General features: G+C 39.1%; 1 protein-coding gene across 3 annotated transcripts in view; it reads left to right on the top strand.

The window, feature by feature from the left end:
• BBS9 (Bardet-Biedl syndrome 9) overlaps positions 1–27,263 on the top strand; it is a 591,858-nt gene extending 564,595 nt beyond the window's left edge. For all 3 annotated transcript variants that reach the window (XM_058296789.2, XM_071215094.1, XM_071215092.1), the window contains 2 exons: positions 26,433–26,543; positions 26,748–27,263. In XM_058296789.2, the coding sequence (XP_058152772.1) occupies positions 26,433–26,543; positions 26,748–26,779 (143 nt within the window). In that variant the 3' untranslated portion in view covers positions 26,780–27,263. The remainder of the gene's footprint in view (positions 1–26,432; positions 26,544–26,747) is intronic.
• Positions 27,264–27,696: the final 433 nt, after the last annotated feature.

Below are 27,696 nucleotides of genomic sequence, written 5' to 3'. Positions count from 1 at the left end.
AATTACACAATTCCCTCCATCTCTTCGCTCTAAGGCTAAAGCAAACGTTTGTTTAAATTTTTAAGACTAAGCAGTTGTGCAACTGGATGAATTTCATTCATTTGGGACAGAACAACAATAAAAAAGATAAGCTGTAGAAGTAGTATTTATTTTATTATTTCAGTATTGATGAAGAACATTCTTTGGTGTGTCAGTACTCATATTTGGAATGCCACAAGTGTAGCAAAAGTTGTATTTAATTATCATTTGTTTTTGGACCAATTTATTGTGATAATATAAATAACAGTAGCTATCATTTATTGACCATTTTTGCATGCCTGGCATATACTTATGTAGATTATCTCATTTAATCTTTTCAAAAATCCTATAGAACAGATAGTCTCATTTCCCCCTCTGTGGATGACCAAACAGAGCTTCCATTTGGTAGGTGACTTGCCTAAGGCCATATGGCTGTGGAGTTGGCATTCAGGCCCAGGGAGTTTAACTCCAGTGCCAGTGCTCTTAGTCATCACACTAGCTGACCTTTGTTAGGAAGCTCTGTCCCTCCAGGTAATGTCATCTGTTGCTGACAGGTCTATAGAAAGCTACTCATGAGGCATTTGTCTAGAAGAGACAAAGGAAAAAATTGACTTTTTAAAGTATATATTTATGGGGAAGCAGGTTTGGCTCAACTGATAGAGCATCTGCCTACCACACGGGAGGTCCAGGGTTCAAACCCAGGGACTCCTGACCCGTGTGGTGCACTGGCCCACACGCAGTGCTGATCCGCACAAGGAGTGCTGTGCCACGCAGGGGTGTCCCTGCGTAGGGGAGTGCCACGTGCAAGGAGTGCACCCCGTAAGGAGAGCCACCCCGTGCAAAAAAGTGCAGCCCGCCCAGGAGCGGCACTGCACACAGAGCTGACACAGCAAGATGATGCAACAACAAAAAAACAGATTCCCAGTGCTGCTGAGAAGAATACAAGCAGACACAGAAGAGCACACAGCAAATGGACACAGCAGAAAACTGGGGAAGGAAGGAGAGAAATAAATAAATAAATAAATAAATCTTTTTTTTTTTTTAACATGATTTTTAAAAGAAAAAAGTATGTATTTATGGTCCACATACTAGAATTGTAGGCACTTTAGAAGGAAGTTCATGGAAGTTAGATAGCAATCACGAAATACTCAGATTGCTGTTAGTATGCAAATTATTGCTATTTGTTATGTTTGCAGGTAAAACTTTGTTTTTCTTTTTAAGTGAAGACCCATATGCTGCTTATAAGATAACAGAGAAAACATCAAAGAATCCTATAAAAGACTGAACCAGGGTGTCCTAGGAGATTGGAAAAGGATAATTTTATGAAGGGGGGACTTTTATAGATAAAACTGACAGCTGAGTATCATTTGTCTCTTCCAGCAATACCAAAAGAGGTACAACAGAAATTATTCCATTTTGCACAAATGTAGGGAGATAGATTCAGCTAAATGGATGCTAAAATAATTTTGGGCTTTTTCATTTTTATAGACTGAGGAGTTCCATGAATGTCATTGAGACTCAAGATTCAGTAACTTGGATGGTTAGAGATTTAACCCTCTCTCTGTCGTGAACCATATCATCCAATGCAGAACCTTTGGGAAAAATAAAGATTGCTTTTTAACTTTGGCATATTATGCAGCAAATTGGCCATGGCCTTCAAAGGAAATGTTTGTCTACCATTTGCTGAAAGTCTGTGTGTGTGTAATGTGTGTGATGTGTGTGTGTGTGTTGTGAAGTACTATTTCTTCAGTTCTAAAGTGTCCATTTTGGGCCAAGACATTTTGTACTCCTGTAAGAGGAAAAGATTATAAAGCACATTAGTTTAAGAATAAGTAAATTTTTTTTCCTGGTAGAATTAGATGATAGAGTAACTTCTCATTGGCAACATGGAAAACCAAACTGTATGACCTGAGTCTTTAATATATAATATATAACATTAAGCTCATTTTGTTGTACTTGAAAGGCCACTTCTCCTCAGCCTTAACTTTTTCCTGCAAAAACAGAATTTTGTTTTATGGCCTGTCTAGCTGTATCTCACTTGACAAATAGATAGCAAATAAAGGACCAGTTGCTGTGTAGGAGTGCCCATGTTACATACTCAGAGATTCTGGCTAGATCTACTTACCTGAACAACAGTGCCCCACTGATAAATGACTGATTTTGGATGAAACTTTAAAGTATCACCTGCTAGATGGGTTTATATTGGATTTTTGGGACAAAAGCTTCTATTGGTTCCAATATGGTAAGTTACTTACATTTATATGATACTTTAACATTTCCAAAATCATTTATATGATCTTTTAAGATTCTCACAGAATTTTTAGGAAATAAATGCCATAGTACACATAGTATATATTGTTTGTCTCTCACTAACATGAATTTAAACTCACACACAAAATTTCCAGAAATACTCACTGTTGATTTCTTAATAGCTTAATGTAGTCTTATCTTTCCTTTTCTTATTTTTCCTCTTTTCTTTATTTTCTGGAAAATTTTTTCCTAATTATTTTTATACACATTCAGGCATCGCTGATCCTCTATTCCAGAAAGCCTTTGCTGAACATTGTACTTATTTGTTCTTTTTCTTTAGACGTGGTGTAATATTGTAACTCTTATTTTTTTCTCACACAGCTCCTCTGTGCCACCCCTATTTGTCTTGCTAAAGTCTTTGAAGCAAGCCTAGAAAGAATCTGGGTTACTTTGAGTGGCTTTGTAGGAGGTAGGAGGGAAAGGCGTTCCAGAAGGGGGAGCTGCACAAAAGCACAGCAGTGTGGGTCAGTACAGTGAATTCGGGGAACCTAAGCAGACCAGTGGAACAGTGGTGAGGGGATCATGCTGTGAGCAGTGGCAGGGAATGGTCAATGTGAAGGCCAGGCCAGGGTATGAGAACTTCAGTGTCTACCTTGAAAAGCCAAGTGGAGCCATTGAAGGCTTTTAGGGAGAAGAGTGATATTGATGTGGCCACTCCTCCCTTTCCATATTTGTACCTTTTTTCTACTGAAATTGACATCTTAAAAAATGAATCTGATGCTCACAAAGTTAAGGCTGCATGGTCAGCATTCTGGACACTTTTGTCCCTTGAGGATCTATTTCAATTTCATTCAGTTGGGCATACATTTAGTATGGAACATCTTGAAGCACTACAAGAACTGATCTGACACGTGGTCTATTTACGTGGTCTTCAGGAGTTCTTGGAGATTTGAATGGTCAGACTTTTCATAATTTAAACTTCACAAACATCCTTCCTATCCTCACATTTGCCTTGTTAAGTGGTTCCTGCTAGAACCCTGTTATTGGAAGCTCCTTCCCTCACCCCTTCTCACCTGCTGCCATAGGCACCAGCTTCAGAACAGGACCACTGAACCTGTGCTTAGAAATATGGTGGCATGCTACTTCCACCCTCCCTATTGATTTATTTTTATTATCTTAGATAATCTTCTAAGATAATCTATTATCTTAGATAAGCTTCTAATGAAGCAAGATATCTTGCTTCTTTATGCTGGTAATATCTACGCTTTGTCCCACATGTCAGTAAAAAACAGAAATCTATTTTTCCTCTCACTGGCCTCTTCAGGATTACAGAACTCAAAAGGGGCCTTTGGACCACCAGTAAGGACATATCCTTTTTGGCTTCTTATGTGAAAACATCAAGCATAGTGTCTGTTCAATAGTAGGTGCTCAGTGGTCAGGCCACATCCATTTGTATATGTGTATGTATGAGTATATATACAAGAACACACACAGGTACATACACACATTTTATATTCTTCCTTTGCTCTTGAGTTTCTTTATAGAGACTTCTCTACTCGGATCCATGATGTTCACAGTTTCTCAAATTCCCATGTGCATATATTTTCTGTTTATTTACTGAGTAAACATGTACTGAAAGTCACTTTTGTGCCAGTGATTGTGCTTAATCATGGCAGATACAAATCAGAGTAAGATAAAATCTTTGGCATAGGAGAGTCTGGTGGTAGAGACACACAAATAAAGGGATAAACCATGTGTGAAGAGTTTCTAATAGGGAACATCAAGGGATTTGAGAGCTAGGGCCTGCCTCCAGGGCCTTGGGGCTGGAGAGGCCGAGTGGTGAGAGCATAGGTCTGGACACAGACTCCCTGGGTTTGTACCATAACTACAACACTGAGTAGCTGTGTGACTTCGGATAAGTTATTTAGCCCCTCTGTGTGCCTCAATTTTCTGATCTGTAAAGTGGAGACAATAATATTACCTTTTAGGGTTGTTACCAGTGTTAAATGTGTTAATGTATGTGACTCACTTAGAATACCACTTGCCTCTTAAAAGCTCTTCGTAAACATTAGCTAATGTCATTATTATTTTGATTATATCATAGTTTCTATCATAGTAATTATTATTCTTTAAACTGATTCATGAAGAGCAGGTAAGAATTTTCAAGGCAACTTAGGGAGGATGTTCCTGGCGAAGGAAAAATCGAGTCGTAGCAAAGAAGTGTGGAAAACCAGAGCCTGTTTGATAAACTGACTACAAGGTATTTGCAGTGAGAGATGTGCAACAAAAAGTGGATGGGTGTGGCCACCTTCATTGTTGGACATTTAGATGGTTTCTTTTTTTCATTACTATAAATACAACTGTGTCCACATTCACAGATGATATCACACCCAATTTGATTGTTACCTTAGAATAAAGACCTAGAATTGAGCAGCATGCTTCTGTTTCCAGTTTGCCTCCAGGAAGCTCTTCTCTATTTAAATGCTCACAAGTGACTTTTTTGTGCCTCCTTGACATTTCTGCTTATAATTCTTTTTTATCTTTGTTAATATGAAAAGTGGAAAGTGGAATTTTATTTAAATCACATATCTGGTTACTGTGAAGGTTGACTTTTAAAGATATTTTCGGCATTTGTATTTCTTGATAATTTTGTAATGATTTATATTGTTCTTATTTATTAGCCTTTTACAGGTTTCTTTCTGTGAATTTCTTATTCATGCTTTATCATGTTTCTGTCAGAATATCAACTTTTGTTACTGATTTGCAAGAGCTCTTTGTATTTAAAAGAAATTAACCATTGTCTTGAATATATGTTACAAATATTATTTCTGAAGTTTTAATTTCATTTTAAATTTTGCTTAAGGTAATTTGTTAGGATTTTTTTTTTTAACTGGACTTCAAATTATTAGATCTATTGAAACCATCCTCCTACCTAGAAGACACCCCTCAACATCTTTTATAGGACCATCAAAATGAACAGAGCCCTGGTAAATCTAAATGTTGAGCTCAAAAACCAAGTATGTGACCTCCTCAGATTGTGCAGTTGTGTTCAGGCCTAAGCCATAGAAGAGAGCAGATCCCCGCGGCTCCAACCTGTGCATTTGGCCACCACCGTTTTTTGCAGGCACTTTCCCTGATGATTTTTTTTTTCAGTATGACTTCCTCTTGGTAGTCAATGTGTTCCTCTATTGATTCTAAATATTTGCTTTGTCTTACCTTTTCTTGTTTCTTTTTTATGTTTAACCATTTAAGCCATCTGAAATTTATTTTGATTACCTACCTTTAATTATTTTTTCAAATATTTTACTAAAAATCCCATCACAGTTCTTTGAATAATACATCATTTCCCTACCAAATGAATGATATTTTATGATATGCTAAGTATTTTTATATAAATAAGACCATTTCTTGTATTTCTGTGCTATTTCTGTTTGCCTCTGCATCCATTCTGACCCCAACACCAGTGCTGTTGTAACTGTCATAACTTTGTAATATCTTTTAAATTTTGCAGTACACATTCCCCATCATTCTTATTCTAGTCATTATTTATTATTTCATCTGGAATATTTATTCTTCCTTATGAACTTTAGTGTTATAATGTCAAGTTGAAAACATCCTTTTAGAATTTAGATTGGAATTGCATTAAATTTTTAAGTCAACTTGCTGACAATTGATCTTTCTCATATTGAGGCTTACTGTATATTTGTCTATTTATTCAAATCTTTATGTCTGTCTATAAACATTTAATCCTTATCCTATAGGCCCTGGCATTTCTTTTTTTAGTTTTTTTCCTTGTTGCTTTATTTTTAGTGTTTTTTGTTTAATTGATGTTCTTTTGAAAGTAATAATTTCTCCAATATATTTTCTAACTGGCTATTGTTAGTACAGAGGAAAAACGATTTTTAATTTTGATATTATAAATGTATTTCATAACTTTCTACTTACAGATTTTTATTTCATATTCTTGACTTTTTTGGTATACAATCATATCTAGAAATTGTGACTTTTTTTTCTGATACATACATTTCTGGGTTTTTTTTCTTATCATATTGCCTTGAGTTTCAAGAACAGTGTTAAATAAAAATGAGAGCTGGCCAAGAACCCCATCTTTGCCCTTACTTATGGATATTTGAGTATTCCTGTCTCCTTTCATAAATTTCATTTTGCCTATAATTTCAGATAGCTATTCCTAGTTTACTAGGAGTTTGTTGTTTTGTTTTGTTTTTTAATCTGTGAAAAGAAAGAAAGCAAAATAGAATTACTATAGATAAGAGATGCAAAATGAGTCTGGAGGTCATTCTGTAGGTCTCAGCCACCTTTCACAAACTGCAGAAGCAGGCAAAACCTCCAGCAACAGAGTTCCTCAAAACCCTGAAGACATCTAGATACCATAAACAAACCGCAAGATAAAGGACTCAGTAAAGGATTAACCTGAAGGACATTTAGAGAGCCCCAAATATCCACCTATCACAAACAACTTACATTATTTTTTTTCTTTAAAAACCCTTGCTTGGAAACGTCAAGATAGGACACAATTTGTTTTGCTATCTGAATCTATGCTCCCCAAAATGCAATTCTAAGACCCCAAATAAACACCTTTGTTGCCTTGCAGCTCAGTTTGTTATTTCTTAATTGATAGATCAGCACCTGTATTGAAATGACCGTATAGATTTCCTTTTCTTGTATTGATTTGAGGAATTATATTAATTGAATCATTTTTCATTTCTGGAATGTTTTCCTTATCATGCTTTTCTATTGTGTGATACGATACTGAATTTGAATCGTTGGTGTCTTAGGATTTTTCCATACATATGCATGCATGAGAATGGCTTTGAGATTTTTTTTTCTCTGTGGCTTTGGGCTCAGGACTTTGGGAGGTGTTCACAGCACAGTTATGCTAGCTTTAAAAAACATTTGCATATAAGTATTAAATGTTCTACCACTGTTCAGCATTTTGAGGAAGATACAGAGTTTTCTTTCCTATGATCATTCTTTTAAACATTTTCCCTTTATTTTTGTTCTAATTAAAATTTATCCTCAGGGAGCAGGTGTAGCTCAGCAGTTAAGCACCTGCTTCATATATAAGAGTCCTAAATTCAATCCCTGGTACCTACTTTAAAAAATTGAAATAAAATAAAATAAAATGTATCCTCTATGTACTTTGAAATTTCCCAACTTTTGGAATACTGATTTTTGTCTTTTTCCTCAGTGCAATTGGAAAAGGCATTATGTGTCATTTTATTATACTATTTCACTTCTTTCTAGTTATAAATCCTATCTACCCTATTGACGTACTTCCTCTCTTTTGTAATTATATTCTGCATTCCTACGGAAGTGTTCATCAGTCCTAAACTCTTTGTAAATCTTAGGAGTCTAAGGATTTGTCTTCATTGGTGACTCTTTAAATTACTTCCATACTAATCTCATTTTTACTCAGACAGGAAGTCAATCATTTTCCCAAATCCTTTCACTTTTCTTCAGAGCAAGAGATGGAATGAGTATTGAAGATGTGGAGTACACTCCATGACCCTATATTTGCCAATCTAAAACCCTTACTCTCTGAACAGTAATTCACAATCTCATCACTACAAATCTTTTATTTCTAATAGAGAGAAGCGAGATAATGAAGTGGTTTAGGACTCAGAATTTGGAGTCAGCATATAATACGTTTGAAATCAGATTCTCCCACACACTCTCTGTGTAACTGTAAGCAAGTCACTTAAACTTTTTAGTTTCGTGATCTATAAATGTACAATTAATAACTACCATTTGAGATTGCTATTAAATGAACAAGTTTAAGTGAATAGTACTTTGTCTATGTAGCACATAAGGGCTCAAAAGTGATACCAATGTGATTATTATTAGATTATCATAAACGATCCCCTAATTCTGTCCGGTCATACATATTTTAGTACCAAAATTGCTCCCCGTTTTTCATCCCTCAGATTTAGTCACCTATAGTATCTGTACTGCACATTTCAGCCTGTTTATCTGTACTTCATTTAAACTCCCTCAATTTCTGCCTTCTCTGTTTCTCTCTTCACCACAGTAAATTACTTTGGTGGCAAATGCCTACAGCTCAGGTGACCTGGTCCTACTCCTAAGGGGTCATTGACCTGTTGTTTGACTTTGAACTTGTCAATCTTCTTATAATTTATTATAGTAACTACCAACTATCCTGTACTTTATTTCCATTCCTTTATATAACATTATCCTATTTACTCCTCACAATCATTTGTTGTTGAAAGCTATTCTTTCTTCTCTTGTAGGCTCCATCCTTTTATTCCTAAACCTTCTGAAATGTGCGTTATACAGTAGGCCCGTCATCTGCATTCCCTCTGAATTTTTATGCATCTTATTTTCTTCCATTCTCTCCCTTCCCTTCCTCCCCTGTGACATTTGAGAGCTCTGCTTCTCCCAGTGAGGACTTAATCTATATCCCTTCTCCTCAGCCAGAGTTTTCTTCTCCCTGGTGTTTCCTGCTATACCTCCTATTTCAACCTTTCTCTTTTGTGTTTGAATCTATTTCAACTAATTAAACCTTAACCATAGGCAGGCAGCGCCACATTTCCTCTCTGTAGTTTTAAAGACTTGGTTGGGACAAGGGCAGTGCAGGACGGACCTATAAGAGGTAAGAAAGAAGAGAAAAGATGAAGTGGAATTACCATCTCGTTTTTATTCATTGCTATTGCATATTCAGATGGTGCTGAGGAGAGTCAAGCAATGTACTGTTGGGAAGGACTGCTGGTTCCATCTTCAAAGAAAGTAGGGCTGGGTTAAGTCCAAGTTGTTTTACAATTGGAAGGGAGTCATAGTACCATACTTTGGATGAAACCTGGCCTTTTACTGCCAAAAAAATGTAAGATGGAGCAGAGGTAAATGTAGATAATTAAAAATAGTGTTTAAACTTTGAGGGTATTTTGTCTTCTCTGGAATTACAAATTTATGCTAGTAAAGAGTTAGGGAGGAATTTGAAATGTTTATGTTACCAGAGAGTAAAATACATTGTCCCATTGTTTATATAATCTTTCACTGGGCTTGTTTTTAAAAACACGTTTAGATTTGAAGTAGCCTGGGAAAAATAAACTGTTCCAGGCAATAACTTGATGCCCTGGTGAAAATAAGATGGATCTTTTTTCATTCGTTTTGAGAACTTTCCCAAACAGACGGATGTCTTTGTACCTATTTCTGTAGTTCCTTCATCCTCAAATAACTTATCAAGAACTAGAATTACAAGTGCGCTTTTACTTCTTTTTATCTTTAGCTGTTACAAAAATCACTACTAGGATCTTATTTCTTTTCTGGGCTAGACATTTTGTTGGACTTATCTCACAAATTCTTCTTTTTTAAAGATGTGTATCAACTAAAGCACAGAACTTTTTGACCACCTTTTCCAGTTCACTGAGCAACCATGTTTACCGGGGAGTAGGAATAAAAGGTTCTATGCTATGTTATGTTCTAATTTCTTTCCAACCTCAAGTTTGATAATATTATATAAAATATAGAATTAAATTTAGTTTCCATTGCTTCCTCCTAATCTCTTAGGCTAATCTCTTAACCTAAATTCATTCATTCAAGTCAACAAATAATTATTGTGTGCCTACTGTGTGCCTGGTACTGTTCTATGGCTTGCCATAATACAGTAAGGAACAAAACAGACAAAGATCTGGAGTTTTTATTTTAGTAGGAAGAAACATGATAAATGAGAAAACAAAGAGTAAGTTAGAAATTAATAAGTATTAGTGTTAAAAACTAATAAGGGCTATGGAAAAAAGAAAAAGAGTTTGGGAAAGTAAGGGGAAGTTACAAGATTATGATTTTAAAATGGGTGGTCGGGGAAGGCTTTATTTAAAAAGCAAATTTTGAGCAAAGACTGGGAGAAAATGAGAGATTTATCCATGCAGGTATCAAAGGGAAGAGTGTTCTAGGGCAAGGGAATAGCTCACACAAAATCTCTAAGGTGAGGTTGGGATTAGCATCTTCCAGCGACAGCAAGGAGGCAGTGAGTGAGAGGGTAGGGGAGGAGGTCGGGTCAGCCAGGTCAGATTATATACAGCGTCCTGCAAGACTTTTGCTTTTTCTTTGCATGACATGGGAAGAACCATTTTGAACAGAGTAGTGACATTATTTTAGTTTTAAAAGGATACTTGGATCCTGTTTTGAGAATAGACTGTGGAGAGCACAGGTAGGTAAGCAGGCCAATATGAAGGTAATCAGGCAAGCAATTTAGGTCAGGAAGGAGATGATAGTGGTTTGCACCAAAGTGGTAGTAGTGAGTCTGGGTATATTTTAAAGGCAGAGACAATGGACTTTCCTAACAGAGTGGATGTGGGGTATGAGAGGAAGATGGGGCATCCAGAATGATCCCTAAGAGTTTTGGTCTGAGCGACTAGAAGTTGTTGTCATCTTCTGAGATAAGGAAGGCTATGGCATGAAACTGGTTTGTGGGGAAGATACTTAAGTAGAGATACTCAAAAGGTAGTTGGATATATGAGTTTGGAGCTCGGGAGAGAAATCTGAGCTGGAGTTATAATATTAGGAGTTGTCATCATGAAAATGTTATTGAAGGTCATGAGACTGGATGAGTCCAGGGAGTGATCAGAGAAAAGAGATGAAAACCAAGGACTAAGTGCTGGATGTTCTCACTTTTAGGAGCTTTGGTAAGAGGAAAAGCAGTAGAATGTGGTTATCCTAGAAGTTAGGTGAAGAAAGAGTTTCATGGGGGATGGAAAGATCAGCTGTTTCAAATGCCAGTAGTAGGTCAAGTAAATTGAGAGCTGAGACTTCACCAGTAGATTTAACAATGTGGAGGTCATTGGCAATCTTGACAAGCGCAGTTTTTGTGGAATAATAGAGGCAAAGGTAGACTGGGATGGATGTATTATAAGAGAAATGAAAAGAGAAGAATTGAAAGCAGTAAATATAGACAACTCTTTGGGGAAGTTTTCCTGCCAAGAGGTGCAAAGAAATGGAAGATGCTGGGGGAAAGTGGAGTCAAGAGGCAGTATATTATTCCTGATTTGATGTCTATTCTTGTCCCTTATTATTTATCTGGACCCCAATCTTTGCTTTCTTTACTGAAGTATTATTTCCTACTGACCACTGTATTTTGCAATGCCAGAAAACCAGGTAAGGTTTTACTTGACTAGCTAACCCAACAAATCATTTTCCTGGAGATAATAATAATTGCTCTTTGCCTTCTTACAAATTTCTGGCCTTCTTCCCTTCAACACCCCACCTCATCTTGCATGAGAATCTCAGGCTTAGACTAGAATGTTTTGGCAATATGTGACAAAGATGATGATGATGATGATGATACTTACTATTATAACCCTTATAGCACCTACAGTGAGCCAGGCACTATTTGAAGTTCATTATATAAAATAACTAATTCAATCATTATGATTATTCTATAAGCTACGTACTGATGATCCCCATTTTACAAACAAAATTGAGGCATAGAAAGATTAAGTAACTAGTTGCTTTGTTGAAGCTAATTGTGTTGGAGTCAGGATTATAATTCTGACAATCTAGTTCCAGAGTCCATGGTCTTGAAGCACCTGGAAAATTTTGATAGCACAGTATTAGCTGGAATGGTTTTATTTTTGCAAAACATAAACATTTGCTAAAGTGAATGGGTTAGGGTCTTTGAGAAACATGATAGAAAACAGAAGCTAACTGGCCGGTTCCCCAGATTTACTAGCCTGTGCATTTAGTGGGCTGAGACCAGTTCACAATCCTGAAATGATGTGGTGGAACATTCTACAAAGAAGACTTTTTTAAAGCCTGTATTTCCTGTGTATTTCCTCAAGTTCCATTAAATCCTTTTTCAAGTCAACAAATACATGTTAAGCACCCACTCTTTGCATCAGAGAAAAAAACTTTACTCCTTCTCCCTGTATGTGTTTATTTTCCTGTGGGAAGCTTATTTGTTTATCATGCTGGCGATAGAACCATCTGGAAACTAAAAGAGAATGGACTATATATGCGAACATAATATATTACTGTTTTTTAAAGGATCCTTAAAATCTCTACATCTTTAGAGATGAGATGTGAGCTAAATGACTCTTTGTTAAGTGTTTTTTCTTAGGGCACCGGTGAGCAGTTGCCACTGAATCCTTAATAATCCCTTCCTTTTCCAGAAGGACTTGCCAACACCTATAAAGTTATTCACTGGGAGAATTAAAGTAATATAAAAATAATTGGTGTTTGCTTCCTTCAAGGCATGCATTTAAATACATTGCTGTTTTTCTCTGTTCCTTGGCTGCCTCCTGTGTTGAGGAACACTAGGTCAGCAAACTTCCTCTTCTAAGGTTCATCTGATGGCCATTTCAGTTTCTCTTGAGAAAGCAAACCTACTACTGTTTGTTTTATCCTTTTTATCTTAATGTTTCATCCATTTATGTCATATTATCTTATGGGTTTGCGTTTCTCAATAGCAGTGGCACTGCTGATAAGAAGATAATGTATATGATTATGCATCCCTGGTCATCATCATCATTTGAGCCCTTTTAAAGTTCCTTTTGTGATCTCAGAAGGGTGGTTATCTATGATAGTAGAATATCAGTGATTTACCTTTGAGCAGATGTGTGTACTGTTTTCACGTGAATTTTTTTTTAACTTTTATATTTATTTATTTCTCCCTCCCCTTACCCATTCCCCCCATTGTCTGCTCTGTGTCCATTCACTGTGTGTTCTTCTGTGTCTGCTTGTATTCTCATTAGGCGGCTCCGGGAACCGATCCTGGGACCTTCTGGAGTGGGAGAGAGGCAAATACTCTATTGCACCACCTCATCTGCTACATCTTCTTATTTTCTTTCCTCTGTGCCTCTTGTTTTGTCATCTTGCTGCGCCAGCTCTCCCTGTAGCCAGCACTCCTGTGCAGGGCAGCTCTCCCTCGCAGGGCAGCATTCCCACGCAGGATGGCACTCTTCTGTGGGGCCACATTCCTACGTGGGCTGGCACTCTGCATGGGGCAGCTTGCCACATGGGCCAGCTTGCCCTCACCAGGAGGCCCTGGGCATTGAGCCCTGGACCTCCTATATGGTAGATGGGAGCCCAATTGGTTGAGTCACATCTGTTTCCCACATGAATTTATTTTAATGCCTAGTTGACAATTTTAGATTTGGGCACTGGGTCCAGCTTGAAATATTCCACACTGGTATGCTCAGCCCATTTTCAACCTGAGCATTTTTTAGAAAGTGGCATATAAATTCATGCTGTCCTTATGCTTTTCATGTGTAGTTGACTGTATTGTAACGATTGACATATGCTGGGGGTTAGTACTGAGAACAATAGCTAGCATTTATGGGGGCTTACTCTGTGCCAGGTACTGTGATAAGTTCATCACAAGCATTCCCTCATTTAATTCCCATATTTCATAAAATAGGTGCTACTATTTTCTGCATTTTAAAGAAAAGGAAAGTAAGGTTAGATATCTGTGGCTTTGCTCAAGACATGGTGATACTTGCCACACCGTGCCGCCCCTTCTGCATCTCTTTCCCGGGTCAGTGAGCTCATTTGCTCCCCTGTGTGCATTCCCCATTTTCTGGAAAGCATGACATTTTTGGGGGGACTATTAATAATCCAGTATATCACTAGAAAGTGGAGTTGGTTTGGAATGAGTCCTGACCATTCTTTTAGTCTCCTCAATGTAAGCAGAAAAAAAAAAAAAGATCAAACAGGCACTCTCCAGAGCCCTTGTGTTCTTTTCTCTTTTTCTTCAACCTGTTTATAACTGTAATGACCCAGATGAACTTTTAGTTTCATAATCATCACCACCTAGACTCTACCTATATTAAAAACAACACAATTTGGTTGGCGTTTAATTGGATTGTAGAAAGGCACTAGAATTGAAGAAATCTTGCCAGGATAATGGGGAGTTAAAACCTACTTGATACAAGAGGGAACCTGTGAAGAACACTGGATCTCTTCTTATGTGTTGTCAAGGCAAAGTAAAGTTATGCTCTTACTATTTCATTTCTTTAGAAATTATTATTGCAGAGTTATTGGCCTCCTTTCTTTCTCAACTACAGCCATAATGTTTTTTTGGTTTTTTTTTTTAAAGATTTATTTATTTATTTAATTTCCCCCCCCCCCTCCCCTGGTTGTCTGTTCTCTGTGTCTATTTGCTGCGTCTTGTTTTTTTGTCTGCTTCTGTTGTCGTCAGCAGCAAGGGAAGTGTGGGCGGCGCCACTCCTGGGCAGGCTGCACTTTCTTTCGCGCTGGGCGGCTCTCCTTACGGGTGCACTTCTTGCGTGTGGGGCTCCCCTACGCGGGGGACACCCCTGCGTGGCACTGCACTCCTTGCGCGCGTCAGCACTGCGCATGGGCCAGCTCCACACCATAATGTTTTATTTGTGTGTGTGTCCTTTTGAGAGCTCGTTGGTCTCTGAAAAGGGAGTTAGGAAATTATTTGAAATGGAAATGTCTTAAAATTATGTCTCTTTCCAGTTGTCCATTGCATTTCCTTATGATTTAGAGAAAAATGGAAATTAAAAACCATAACTGCCTTCTTTTTGAACTAAAAAATACTGTACTTATTGTGTAGTAAAGATCTAGTTGAAAGACAATAGACCTTGCATTTCTTTGCAGAGTGTTCCACACATTAATCAACTGGCAAGGAAAGCAAATAGTAACCTTCTCTTCCCCACCTCCTCACAATGGCTGGGTACTACTTTTGTATTCCTGTTTGGAGGATTTAATGGCCTTGTTAACATGTGTAAAAACATTGTGATTGGAGACTTTAACAAAATAGTGAGTAGTTTGGGGGTTTTTCTAAGTTCCAAGTTTATGTTCTTACTGGGTGTGTGTCTTTCCAAGTGCTCCAAGGTTAAAAAACTAAATGTGTTAGAAAAACAGATGTAGTGCAAAATAAATAGAGGAGAGTTCTCCTTTCCTTCAGTGGACCAAGTTCAGAGTTCCTGTGCAGCGCTTTCACTGTACCTTCTCTGTGTATCAGAAAAATGTCTGCTGACCCCAGCTTCTTTTCCCTGAGTTCTGTTACATCCTACCTGATTAAGGATGTGTAGGGCCAGACCACAATTAACCTACATAGGGTAAGGTATGTACTGGCATAATGTACAGGTCACTCTTGCCAGCAATTAATTGGGAAATTTACTTTATGAAGCCCTGTTTACAGACTGACATCTGGAGAAATTCTTAACCTGGATCCAATCCAATCTGTAGGATTTATGTACTGCACTTGATTTTTTTTTTGTAAATAGAACTCTGTGCTTGGTACATTCTGTTTGCATAATTACCAATGGATGGAAATGTCTATGTTCCTGTAATTTCTGAATCCTCTGTACCAAGTAGACTTAAATTCTAAACAGTGGTCCAGCTAAAAGAACATCTGAACGCCTATTACTCATTTGTGAAAATATCTTAATGCCAGGAGCACCCTACTCTCTTAAATCCAGACTCTGACTGGAACCCTCATATCCCAAGGGATTTAGTGTTCAGCCTTTATGGGGGTTTGAAGCTTGTTGAGACACATGCTAGACCTCTTAAAGTGTATCAGACTCCATTTTATTTACACACTTTGTCTCTGCTGTGAGGTGTGAAATGGAAATATTTTCAAACATAGGAACAGGCATAGTCTTGAACACATTTTAAGTTCTCACCACGTGTGGGGGCATCAGAGTTTGTTATTAAGCAAGGGAATTGAGCTCCAGGCATTCTGCATGGCTCCGTATTGAACACACACCACAGTGGCCTCCACCTGCCTCCCTGTGTTTAACTGTTATTGTCTCTATTGCTGGTGGACGAGTGACTGGCAACATGGTACAGCATGATATCTGCAAATATTGGGAGAAAGAAAAGTCAGGAATGATTTAAAAGGAACATAGAACTAATATTTTATGTTGGAAATGGAAACTTAAGGCTATCTAGAGGGAGTAGATGTGGCTCAAGTGGTTGAGTGCCTGCTCCCACATGTGAGGTCCCAGGTTGGGTTCCCAGTGCCTCCTGAAAAACGAAGCAAGCAAAACAGATGAAAAAACCCACTCAGGAGAGCCGATGTGGCACAGTGGTTGAGCACCAGCTTCCCACATATGAGGTCGTGGGTTCAATCGCCCAGTACCCTGGTACCTGAAAAAAAAGAGGATATAGATGTCGATGTGGGAGGAGTGGGGGGTACGGAGTAGGGTATATGGGTATTTGGGAACCTCTTATATTTTTAATGTCATATTTTATGTGATCCATGTATCTTTTTTATATAAAGATAATAATTAGAAAAAAATTTTTAAAGTATATAGAAAGGCAGTTTTCTCTTCTGCTTTGCTGAATTTTGAGATTGTAAAATTATACCAGGCCAAGTAAGGGTGGTATACCTCCATGTTACAGCAAAGTAAAGGGTAGAATGGAAATGCAGTCAAGAGAGACATGGGCATGTGTCCTCCAGTTTCACATAGAAAGTGGCAGCACCATCATAGGACATCAACCAATTTATAGTGTTGTGGTGAGAACACAATAAACTAAATACTACATTCCCAGAAGTTTTATTTCCAAGGTGTGTTTAGTAGTCTCTTGTGTGTGTGTGTTTTGTTTGGTTTGGTTTTTTTCCTGGAAAGCATCTGCTCAGTAAGTGCCCTTGGAAAACATAATTTCACAGAAATGTTGGCATTCCAAAATGGCCCTGAAGTACAGAACAGAGGCATAAACACATATAAATATCACTACCCAAAAAAAATTCCGAACAGTAACCAATAAGTATCACTTTACCAATTACAGTGTGCTCTTAGGAAAATGTTAAGTCCAAGTAAAGGACGGAATGGGTGCTTTGATGTAAAATCTAGTTTGGAAGAAGAGACGTCAGGGGATCAGGGGCTATGAAGCCCTGCTTTCCCCCAGGGCATTTTGCCTTCGGTCTCTATCATAGCCCTTGCATGGGGGCTCATTGGGGTTTTTTCACACTCCTTCCTAGCTATACCTCCCATTCTTCTTCACATTTTCTGGCTGCTGTTACTTTTATTATGCTTTAATATTTTGTCATCTACCCCATCAGCAAATCACCTCAAATATCTTACATAAAAGTATATACATAGAAAAATAAGAGTTTGATGATTCATCTTTTCCCTGTCTTTCTTCTGTCTCCCTCCTCTCCCCACTCCCCTTCTTCCATTCTTCAGTTTTGCCAAAAAGTTTCTAACTACTCAGCCAAAATTGCTACGTGACTGTACAGTAGGATGCTTGGTTTTCTATAGCGTACATTCTCCTTGGTCTAGAAAAAAATATATTTGAAACAACTAGAAAAATGGAAGAGAATTATCAAGAGAGCACTTGTACATGTCTATATGTACCCATATGTGTGTGTGTACACATACACACACATACATGCACATTTATTACACAGACATGCACATAAAGAGAGAGAGAAAGAATAAAACTTTTCCAAATTAATATATTTCCGGAGAATTTTTAAACTATTCATAGTCTCTGAGGGAAGCTCTTATATTCAAGATAGTATAATATTCTTTTCAAAGCACCCACTTCCTACACTTGATATGAATTATAAACCTTTGAAATGAAATCTGAATATTAACCTCAAAGAGCACTTTAACCATCGAGTAAATCTTGATTAAAACAAATGTCATTGGTTTATATTTTTGAAGTTTCTGCTATTTTTTCTTCTTAATGGCAGTTGAGGTCATGTGAACAGAAGATTCTTTGGCAAGTCAGAGCAGGGTATGTGGTCATTTGGGATTCTCTTAAAGGGTCTCCTGGTCTGATTCCTCTTAAATACTCAAAGAAAAAAGAAAGGATTATCTCCTTCCTGAAGGAGAAGACCCCACACCTAGTTGATTGCAAAGTCACTGTTGCAAGAAAAGTCCTAAAATACAAGCTGGCCAACTCTCTGGATATTCTGTATCACTGAAAGGAAATACTAGGTAGGACAGCCAGCTCACAAGCAAATCCACTGGAGATCTTCCCAGGAAAGGAGATGTTCTTGAGAAAGCTCTAGTGGTGTAAGAAGCAGGAGAACCAGAGGTACCGCTCAGACTTTAGGTGCCTCAGCTAACCTCTCTGAGTCTCTACTAAATGGGGTGGTTGAACTAAAGCAAAATTTCTTTGATTCCAAAAAAAGGCACAGGAAATGCATCTGTGCCAAGAAAATGCATAGAAGATGGTGATAAAATGTCCCGTGTGCTAATAAGCACTGTGACAGGTTTACCTGGGCATGTAATCCTCACAGTAGGCCTGTGATTGAAGCTTTTGCTATAACCCTCTTTTGACAGGTGAGGTTCACTCAACTAAGATTTTGAGAGGCTAAACAACCTGCCTGAGGCCCTGCAGCAGGTCCTGGCTGGAGTCCACCACGATGACAACTTGGATCTTTACCGTCTGGACCCTGGCTTTGCTGCCTGCCTCTTTCCTCTTCATTAGTCTCTCCATTCACTGCTCACTGTGGATAGAGGAAAATATAAGCACCTGGAGACTCGATACTAAAATATTGGAAACCCTAAAAATTTATGAAAAGAAACCTCCTTTAAAAATGTTTATCCTTGCCCAAGCAAAAAGACATGTTTTTAAACTTATCATTATTTTTATTATTATTATTTAGTTATACCATAAGATAATCCGGCAAGGATAAATACCTTTAGGAACATTTAGAATTAGGATACTTTGTGAAGAGTAGCTTTCTATGAGCCTTGTAATAGGCCTAAAGTTGGCAAACTACATACAGCCGATTGACCAAATCTGGCCGGCTGTCTGTTTTGGTAAATAAAGTTTTATTGGAACACAGCCACGCTCATTCACATTTACATATTGTTTATGACTACTTTCACACAACAACAGCAGAACTGAGTAGCTGCGCCGGAGACCCTATGGCCCACAAAGCATAAAAATACCATCTGGCTCTTTACAGAATAAGTTTGCCAATTTCTGGTTTAGATTATTTGAATTACAAGATAGGCAGTGAGGTAGGTAGTCTCAGCCACCAGAATTCACCTGGGTTAGAATCAAATATTGGAATTCAGCATTTCATGTAACAGGAGCGAGATTATATAGGTTTGAGCACAGTAGATTAGCCAACCCCATGCAAAAAGCATGCACAAGGCTTGCAGGCACTTTCCTCTCTGCTGCAGAGCCATGTCTTCATCTGTTCATGGGAACCCTACTCCTCCAGATTCCCGCCTTCAAAGGCATTTGTCTTGGCTTCTTACCTGATTCTTCTGTTGGTGTTCCTGACTTTGGCTTGAAAATTAATGATCAGAATTCAATGTTTGTTTCAGTGTACCAGGTACTTACACACACTCGATCTACTTTTTCTTTTTTATAGGAAAGGAAACTGAAGTTCATTTAAGTGAAATAACTTGTTCAAGAGAGTCACCTCGCTAGGAACTGTTGAGCTACTGTTTGAATCCAGGTCTAAATGACTTCAAAGCATAACTAAACACCCTGCCCTGGCCCCACCTGCAGTGGTGTGCTGGAGCTGCCTCACACCAGTTCATGAGAGCTAACTGTTAAAAATCAAAATTATGTAAACTTATAGCTAAATAAGTTATATTAAAAACAAAGATAGTAGATATTCAGACTCTTGACTTTCTAATTATTTACTACATCTTACTATTATTTATGTTGTTGACATTATTTATGTTGATTGAATCTGTATGGTAGAAATACTATATAATGGAGGCCAAACTCCACAGTCAATGATGTCATATCAGTTACTTGAAATTGGACATCATGAGGGTATTTACACTACAGAAATGAGCAAATGCTGCAAACCAGGGCCTTATTTCCTTTTTTGTCTAGAAAGCCAGCTGTGCACATTTACCAGCATATGACTGCTCTCCTTGCATTCTGATTTTGGTCTCCAGTATTCTAGATGACAGTCACATTTGTTTCTGCCTGACCTCCTGTTATGACCTCTGAACTACGTACCTCCTACAGTTAATGCCAGAATAGCAACCTGCAGAGAAAGCCTAAGCTCAGTGGGAAGAAATTCCCCAGTGTGATTCCCTTTGTTGATAAAATATGTTCCACCTAGTGAGGAGGAAGTTCAGCCATTTTATACTTTTCCTTTGAAGATGGAAATAGGTGTAAGTTGGGCTTGGAACCCTTAAAAAATCCTAGAGTTAGGTTTGCATATGTTATCTTTATAAGAATGAAATGAATTCTCATTAGTTCAGAATTTTAGGTAAGATTTTCAGTTTAAACAATTTCATGGCTAAATGAGGATTGCTATATGTACTAAATATGTTATCAATTCGTAGAAAAACTTTTTTTTTACAGCAAGATTTATTTAGTAGTCACAAAGGGTAGTTTATAAAATTTGGTTGTTAACAATTCACTGTAATAGGAAACATAGTAAAGTGCTCCAGAGATATCCTTTTTTTTTTTAAGATTTATTTTTTATTTATTTCTCTCCCCTTTGTGTGTTCTCCTGTGACCACTTCTGTCCTTATCAGCAGCACTGGGAATCTGTGTTTCTTTTTGTTGCATCATCTGGTTGTGTCAGCTCTCTGTATGTGCGGCGCCATTCTTGGGCAGGCCTTTTAAACACATGGGTGTAATCTCCAATTTATAAACAGTTTTATCCCAAATGCTTCTATGCTGATTGCTTGCAATTCATAATACAAGTGTCACTATTTAAAATATTACCTATAGCGGTTAGGTTTCCAGATTAGTCCAGAAAAGTCTAAAAAGGAATAATTTAATTGTAACAGACTCTGTAATAAAGCTACCATTTGTAACTTTGTTCCTATGAGAAAATGCATCCAGAGTTCAGATTTAGGATGCCAGAATGACTTCTTTTTTTTTTTTAAAGATTTATTTATTTATTTATTTATTTATTTATTTCTCTCCCCTCCTCCCTACCCCGGTTGTCTATTCTCTGTGTCTATTTGCTGTGTCTTCTTTGTTCGCCTCTGTTGTTGTCAGAGGCACAGAAATCTATGTTTCTTTTTGTTGCGTCATCTTGTGTCAGTTCTCCGTGTGTGCAGCACCATTCCTGGGCAGGCTGCACTTTGTTTCACACTGGGCAGCTCTCCTTACGGGGCGCACTCCTTGTGCATGGGGCTCCCCTATGTGGGGGACACCCCTATGTGGCACGGCACTCCTTGCGCGCATCTTTACTGCGCATGGGCCAGCTCCACACGGGTCAAGGAGGCCCAAGGTTTGAACTGCGGACCTCCCATGTGGTAGACGGACACCCTAATCACTAGACCAAGTCCACCACCCAGAATGACTTCTTAATGAAACTCCACCTTACAGAAGACCACAGAAAAAGAAGTGGAACTTGAATGCTTGTAGCAGCAGCGGTGAAAGGGGGAACCTGGTCATCCCTCTGTCGTAAGTGAAGGGGACTGTTGTGAACACAGTAGTATGGAGGGAACTGCCAGCAGGGTGAAATTTGAGTAGAAGGGATGCAGTTGTGCTGCTGAAATGAATTTACTGGCTCTTAAATAGGAGTTTGCTGCATCATCATCATCATCACATCATTATTATTATTATTTATTGCTCTAATTCTTTGTATCATGTTACTTAAGGTAGACCATATTCTGTAGTCAGGGCTACTAAAGTGTGACTGGAAGATTAGCATCTGTCTGAAAACTTTCTGATTCCTGTAACTGAGACTGGTGTTTTGTTTGTTTTCTTTTGTTTTTCTAGCAATTGACACAGTGATTTTATAACACTTGAAGCTAATACTGAAAGACAAAGGCTGGTATTTTATTCTTTTCACTTTTCTAGTAGTTCATTTTGTTCATTTTCATTGTATTTTTTAAAAGTTGGTTTACATGGATTAGACATTTTAAAAGCTGGTTCTTTTGAGAAACTTTTACTGTCCTGCACAGAGCTGGGATACAGAGGCACATAGATTTGCTGTGTGATCTTTGGCAAATGATATAATCTCTTGACTTTCATTTGATTAAATTGAGACTTTGCAGCAGGTATAACAGTCTAAAAGTTAAGTCAGTGATGCAAGACATATATTTTAAAAATTATTTTTCTTTAGAGCAAGAAGGTGGAAAATTCAATCTCAGTTATTATTTCCCACTCTCTCCAGCCCCCTCGCATCCAAAGAGGCTTATGCAGAGTTCAGAAAACGAGGCTTCAGTAGCTGCCAGCAGCCTCATTGCCTCAGGCAACAGCGGAGGCCTGAACTCAAGGGCCTGCTGCGCCTGTCGCCCAGTGGGCCAGGGGAGTCCTTGGTGAGGTGGGGGCTCCTGAGGCCAAGCCCTGCTGTGCTCCTTGCCTCCATCCCTCCGATGCCTTCTTACCTTGGGGTCTCGGGCTTCTGCTTTTTAGTCAGCCAGGCTCCCAGCTCTGTCTCACCCTCTGAGCTTTCTCCCTCAGATTTAAGACTGAAGGAAAGCTTTTCCCCAAAGAGGCTAAGCTCTGTCTCGTCAATGAACTCAGACTATGGAAAACAGAAAGGAAAGAATTTTCTGGCTATCCTTGACTTGGCCTCCTATTAAACTTTTCCTGAGGCAAGGAGGCCCAAAATGACCTAGGTAGTGACAACAGAAGAAAAAAACACAACGTGAGTACCTTTACAGATGGAAAACGGGGCAGTAAACACATAAGGGGTTGCTTGAGGGTTAAGTGAGTCTGCTATCTGTCAAATGTATAGCGGAGTGCCTGGCACACAGTAGGTCCACAAGTATCATTAGTTCCCTGCTTTCCTAGTGGACCATTGCCTGATTTGCAGATCAGGAAGCCAGCCCTTGATTAATTTTGCCTGCTGGCTTGTACATGTCACACATGCGATTTGTGTTTGAATGATTTCATCCAGCTGGAGTTTTTCTTCCCCTTCTCATTTTCTGGATTGGGCTCCAAGCCAAGACTACTTCAGCTGGCGTCTGTGGACCCCGGTTCCACTTCCACGGATGGGCTTCAGAAGGTCACTGTTAGTTTGGAAGCTTTATATTTTCTTTCCATTCTTCTTCTGCTTCCTGTTAAATTTTTAACAAATATTTTCTCTCCCTGCAGAACTCTCATTACATATACTCATCTGAACTTAGCAGATTGTAATTCAGCAGGCCTGGGGAGGAGCCCCAGATTCTGTATCTCTAACAAGCTCCCAGATGATGTCCAAGCTGCTGGTGCAACGACCAGACTTAAAAGAGCAAGACCAAAGAGGCCACCTGGCTTTCAGAATATGCCTCAGGTTGCCAGTTAACTGCACAAGCCTTTTTTTTTTTTTCTGGCAAGGCATCTAGTCATCAGAAGCAGCCACCCTCCTCCAGAATCCACATAATTATAAATATTCCCATGACACAGCTACTTGATCTCCCAGTGCCTTGACCTCTACATACCCATTGTCCCAGCTAACCATGGGTGAAAGGTTAAGGAGTTGCTAACAGGGTTTTACCATCCCTTTTACCACCAGCCTTGGAGCCCCTATTCCTTTCAGATGAGCGGGCAGTCTTATTCCAAATTTCCACCTTGAAGGGCTGCTTTTTAGGACTTCCTCCAGTACCAAGGGTTTTCGCAGGAAAACAGAGCCTGAGACAAGGATTAAAGTAATGAATTTTATTTGAGAAGAGCAAATCCAAGTAAGAGTGAATGAGGAAAAAGGGAAGTGAGGAAATATATGAAGTAATGCAAAGTGATGCATCCTGCACCCGTGACCTTTTCTCCCAAAGAGCCACGGAGAGGCTCAGCAGGTGCATCCCTCGGCAGGCAGCGCTATTCTGGAGTTCTGCAAGAGAGAAATAATCAGTCCTAGGGAGAGAGGAAGGAGGGGAGTTGTCTGCCTCACTCCTTGCCTTCTCTTTCCCACTGGTCAGGATGCAGGTCCTGTACTCTGTGTTCCTTCCAAGCTGGAAGTGGCAGAAGTTCTGTACACAGGTGGTCTGTCTGGCCGCATGGAGGCCTCTGTGTCATGGGGCGGGACTCCCAGCATAGGTGGCTGCCAGCCCCTGCAAGTGGGCGCAGCCTGGGAGTGGAAAGTGCTAAGGGAGTCATGAGGAGCATGCAGCCTGTGTGCAGTGCGCTCCTGGGGGATAGCAGACTTGGACAGGGCCCCTTGTCATCCTCCAGGCTCCAAACAAGGCAAAATTCTTGTGCCAAGGAGAAGAGAGGAAATAACAATTAGTCGTTGATTGTCTGTAGCCACTGGCTTTTCCTTTGTGACTGTTTAATTGAAGGGCTAGGAAGTGCATTCTGAACCTTCATACATCTGTTTTGCCCCAGTTTTGGGCCAGCAGCAATAAAAGGTGGGCACTAATTATTTGGTGAAGGTCTGCTGCAGCTCCCCCCTGGCAGCCATTGCTCATTGATCAGTACCTTCTTCTCCATCCATTGGGTAGGGGGCCTTTCTTCCCACTCCTAAAATTTCTTTGTGTGTGAAGGTAGCTTCAGAGCATAACATTCTTGGCCTCCCCTTGCTCCTTTTCTCACTCTGTCTTAGGGATGGAGAAGTGACAATTTGTGAGTCTGGACGGGGAAACTAGGTTTCTTCTGCCTTTTTTTTCCCTTGGGATGAACATTCTGTTTTGCAGGGAGTAGAGCCTCTCTCTCTGCTCTTTTCTGTCATCAGTCTTACAGAGGTGCCCCCACTCCACACACACACACCATTTCCCTTCTCAATTGGAAGAGCCTTAGGAAGAGAAAAAGGTGCTATTGCTTAGCTCTGGCACAGCTCCAGCCCCATGGAGCCTGCCCTGGCCTCAGACACTCTAAGCAACCACAGTTAGGGATCAGCCGGGGCATCAGGTGAGATAAAACCTGTTACTAGCCCTGCCACCTGCAGGTACAGTGTCCCTTTGGCTAATGTACCTGAGAACCACAAGTACAGGGGTTATCGGCATGGGTTTTAGGGTTTGTAAGATTTGGGTGTGAGTTCTCTCTTACTCCTTAGGAATATGGGCCCTTTGGCATGTTCCCAACTCTCTTGACACCTTGATTTTCTTATCTACAAAATGAGAAGAAGCGTATCTATTTCATGGTGTGGTTTGTGGGAAGGAAATAAATGAGATAATATGGGCAGAGTTTTTAGCACGTAGGAAGTTCTTAATAACGAGAGTTACTGTTACCATGATGTACAGCTTTTTGAAAGAGATTAAAAACCAACCTGACTCTCCTTCCCTGTAGGGCCTTGCCACTTTCAGATATAGCTGGGTGAAATCCATTGTATTTTCTGCTGGGTGGACGCCTGAGACTACTTCTAATTCTTCTTTTATGAATATGCAAATGCTTTTCTCTCAAGTTTCCCTCAGTGACACTTTCTTTTTCAAGTTGATGCAGAAGAATGGATAAGAAGGTGGATTTTCTTGGGACTTTGCCACTTCCCTCTCATTTGAATGATGTGGTTTTCAAATCAGGGATATTGATACCCTGTCTTTTCTCAGAATGATGTGAACTTCATAAACCCCCTCACATGTAAAGCCAAACTTGAATATTGAGGCTTTGGACTCCGCGTGTGAGAAGCCTCAGAAAAATAAAAATAAAAATCACACTTCATTAACAAGAGAAAAGGCTTTGGGGGAAAAATGTACAGTATACAACATGTTAGTCCATTTCCAGGAAATGATTGCCATTTATTCCAGGAAATTCTCGCATGATTTTGCATTTCCCATAAAGGATTTTTCTGGATAAAATTTAGAAAACAGTATTTCAAAAGCACAGTGCTGCCAGCTCATCCTCAAGTCACCTTTAAATTTAAATCTTCCACGGTGCAATTCATGGCTCAGCTGTTGAATTATGAAGTGTGCATGTCTGTGCTGCAAGGTGTTGGGATTCGGGGGTAGAATCAAATTCTGGAAAAATACTACCACAATCATCTCGGATCACCAGCAACCTTCTTTGCTCAAGGTTTCTTCCCCTCATGATAAACGTGCTTTGTTTCTTTTATAGTTTTCAATGCTCTGGTGTTGGAGGGAATTCCTGCTGAGGTTCCATTTTAGTATGGATATCACATATGCTATAGGTTTTGTCCATTCTGGCTTTAAAAAGGATACATTTAAAGAGGATGCAGTTGCCGCTATTGCCAAGTCATAATCAGTATAGCATGTCTTTTGGGGCAATAACTCATTCCCAGTAATTTCACCAAAGAGAGATATTTAAGATTATTCTTTTCGATACACTCCTGAAGATTGTTGTCACGTCATTTATTATCTTTATGATTGTTATGTTCCTAAGCTGCAGTTGCTGTGTGGAGAAGCAGATTTCCCTGCCCTTTGCTTAAAACCTTGTTTATGTTTTTTGACTAGGTGGCTGTTCTACAATCCCAGAATCAGACCTAGAGGAAAGATCAATAGAACAAGACTCCACAGGATTGTATACCAACCACAGGCACCTCATTGCTGAGACACCCAAGCCTGGTAAGAAAATGGGTGGCCTTCACAAATAATACGTCAGTCACAGTGATGCCCTTGTCAGGACCAGACAGCACTTCGCAAAGCTGCTTGTTTTCCAACTTCTTCATTCCTTCCCTTGGCATTAATGTAGCTGAATTTGATCATTTGTGTATTCCTTTCATTATTTAGACCGTTCCTGTCTCTCTTTCTCTCTGCCTTCTTTTTCAGAAGTGGCGCCCCTGCAAGGAGGCTTGGCATAGTTCAGGCAGAGTTCTGGTTGAAAGCAAGATGCCCTTCTCCAGGCTGATCCTATGTGGACCTGAAACGTAGGGCTGGCACGGTGCTTCAGCCAGCTCACCTTCCTGGAGAGGATGCTACGTAGAGACAGTGATTGGGCATTTTTATTTTGCTAGGCGGACATGGGCATATCAGTTAAAATTTGTCTTGTCTTGCCAGGAAAGGATGTTGCTGCCTTTTGCTGATCTGCATGCTGATATTCACAGGCTATAGTGAGAGGACATGGTTTGTGACAGATTTTGTAATGCAGGGACCCAGATCCCAAATAATTTGATACCCTATTTTTCACAGAATTCTTATTATAAGTATATCAAGTTTAATAAAGCATCTCATTGTCCAGCAATATCTTGGATTTGATTTATTGTCAGATTTATGTGGGTGATTTGTCTACAATATTATTTCTTCAAAGGAGAGGAACTGAAAGGAATAAAAAACTTTGCCACTCCACAATAAGACTTGAGTGATTATTTAATAAAGCAAAAGAACCAGTATAGAATTTTTATGTGATTTACTCTATTAGGCTAAAAGTGGAAGAAGGTAAGTTTTCTAGTACTGTAGGAGGAAGCTAGTACATCAGCATTCTTTTATCAATCCCCAGAGGATGGCACATTTTAAAAATCCAGCTAATAAGAGGATTCATGCTTCATGACAATTACAATTTAGGTTTTTTTTTAATGAAATAAAAGGCTTTTTACCAATTTCAAATGAAAATGAGAGTTGCAAGACTAATTGATTTACACAAACTATGTCTCTGCCAGTTTTGGAATGCCTGTCAGTACAAATGGGAATGTGGTTCATGGTCTTTCTATTTATGAATTGTCAAAAAACTGCAGAGGATATATTATTTATTATTTCTAGGATCCTGTTTTAGGAGATGCAG

Source organism: Dasypus novemcinctus, chromosome 5 (genome assembly GCF_030445035.2).
Source record: "Dasypus novemcinctus isolate mDasNov1 chromosome 5, mDasNov1.1.hap2, whole genome shotgun sequence".
NCBI classification, from domain to species: Eukaryota; Metazoa; Chordata; class Mammalia; order Cingulata; family Dasypodidae; genus Dasypus; species Dasypus novemcinctus.
Note: the sequence above shows the minus strand (reverse complement) of the source record. Positions and strands in the feature narration are given on the sequence as shown.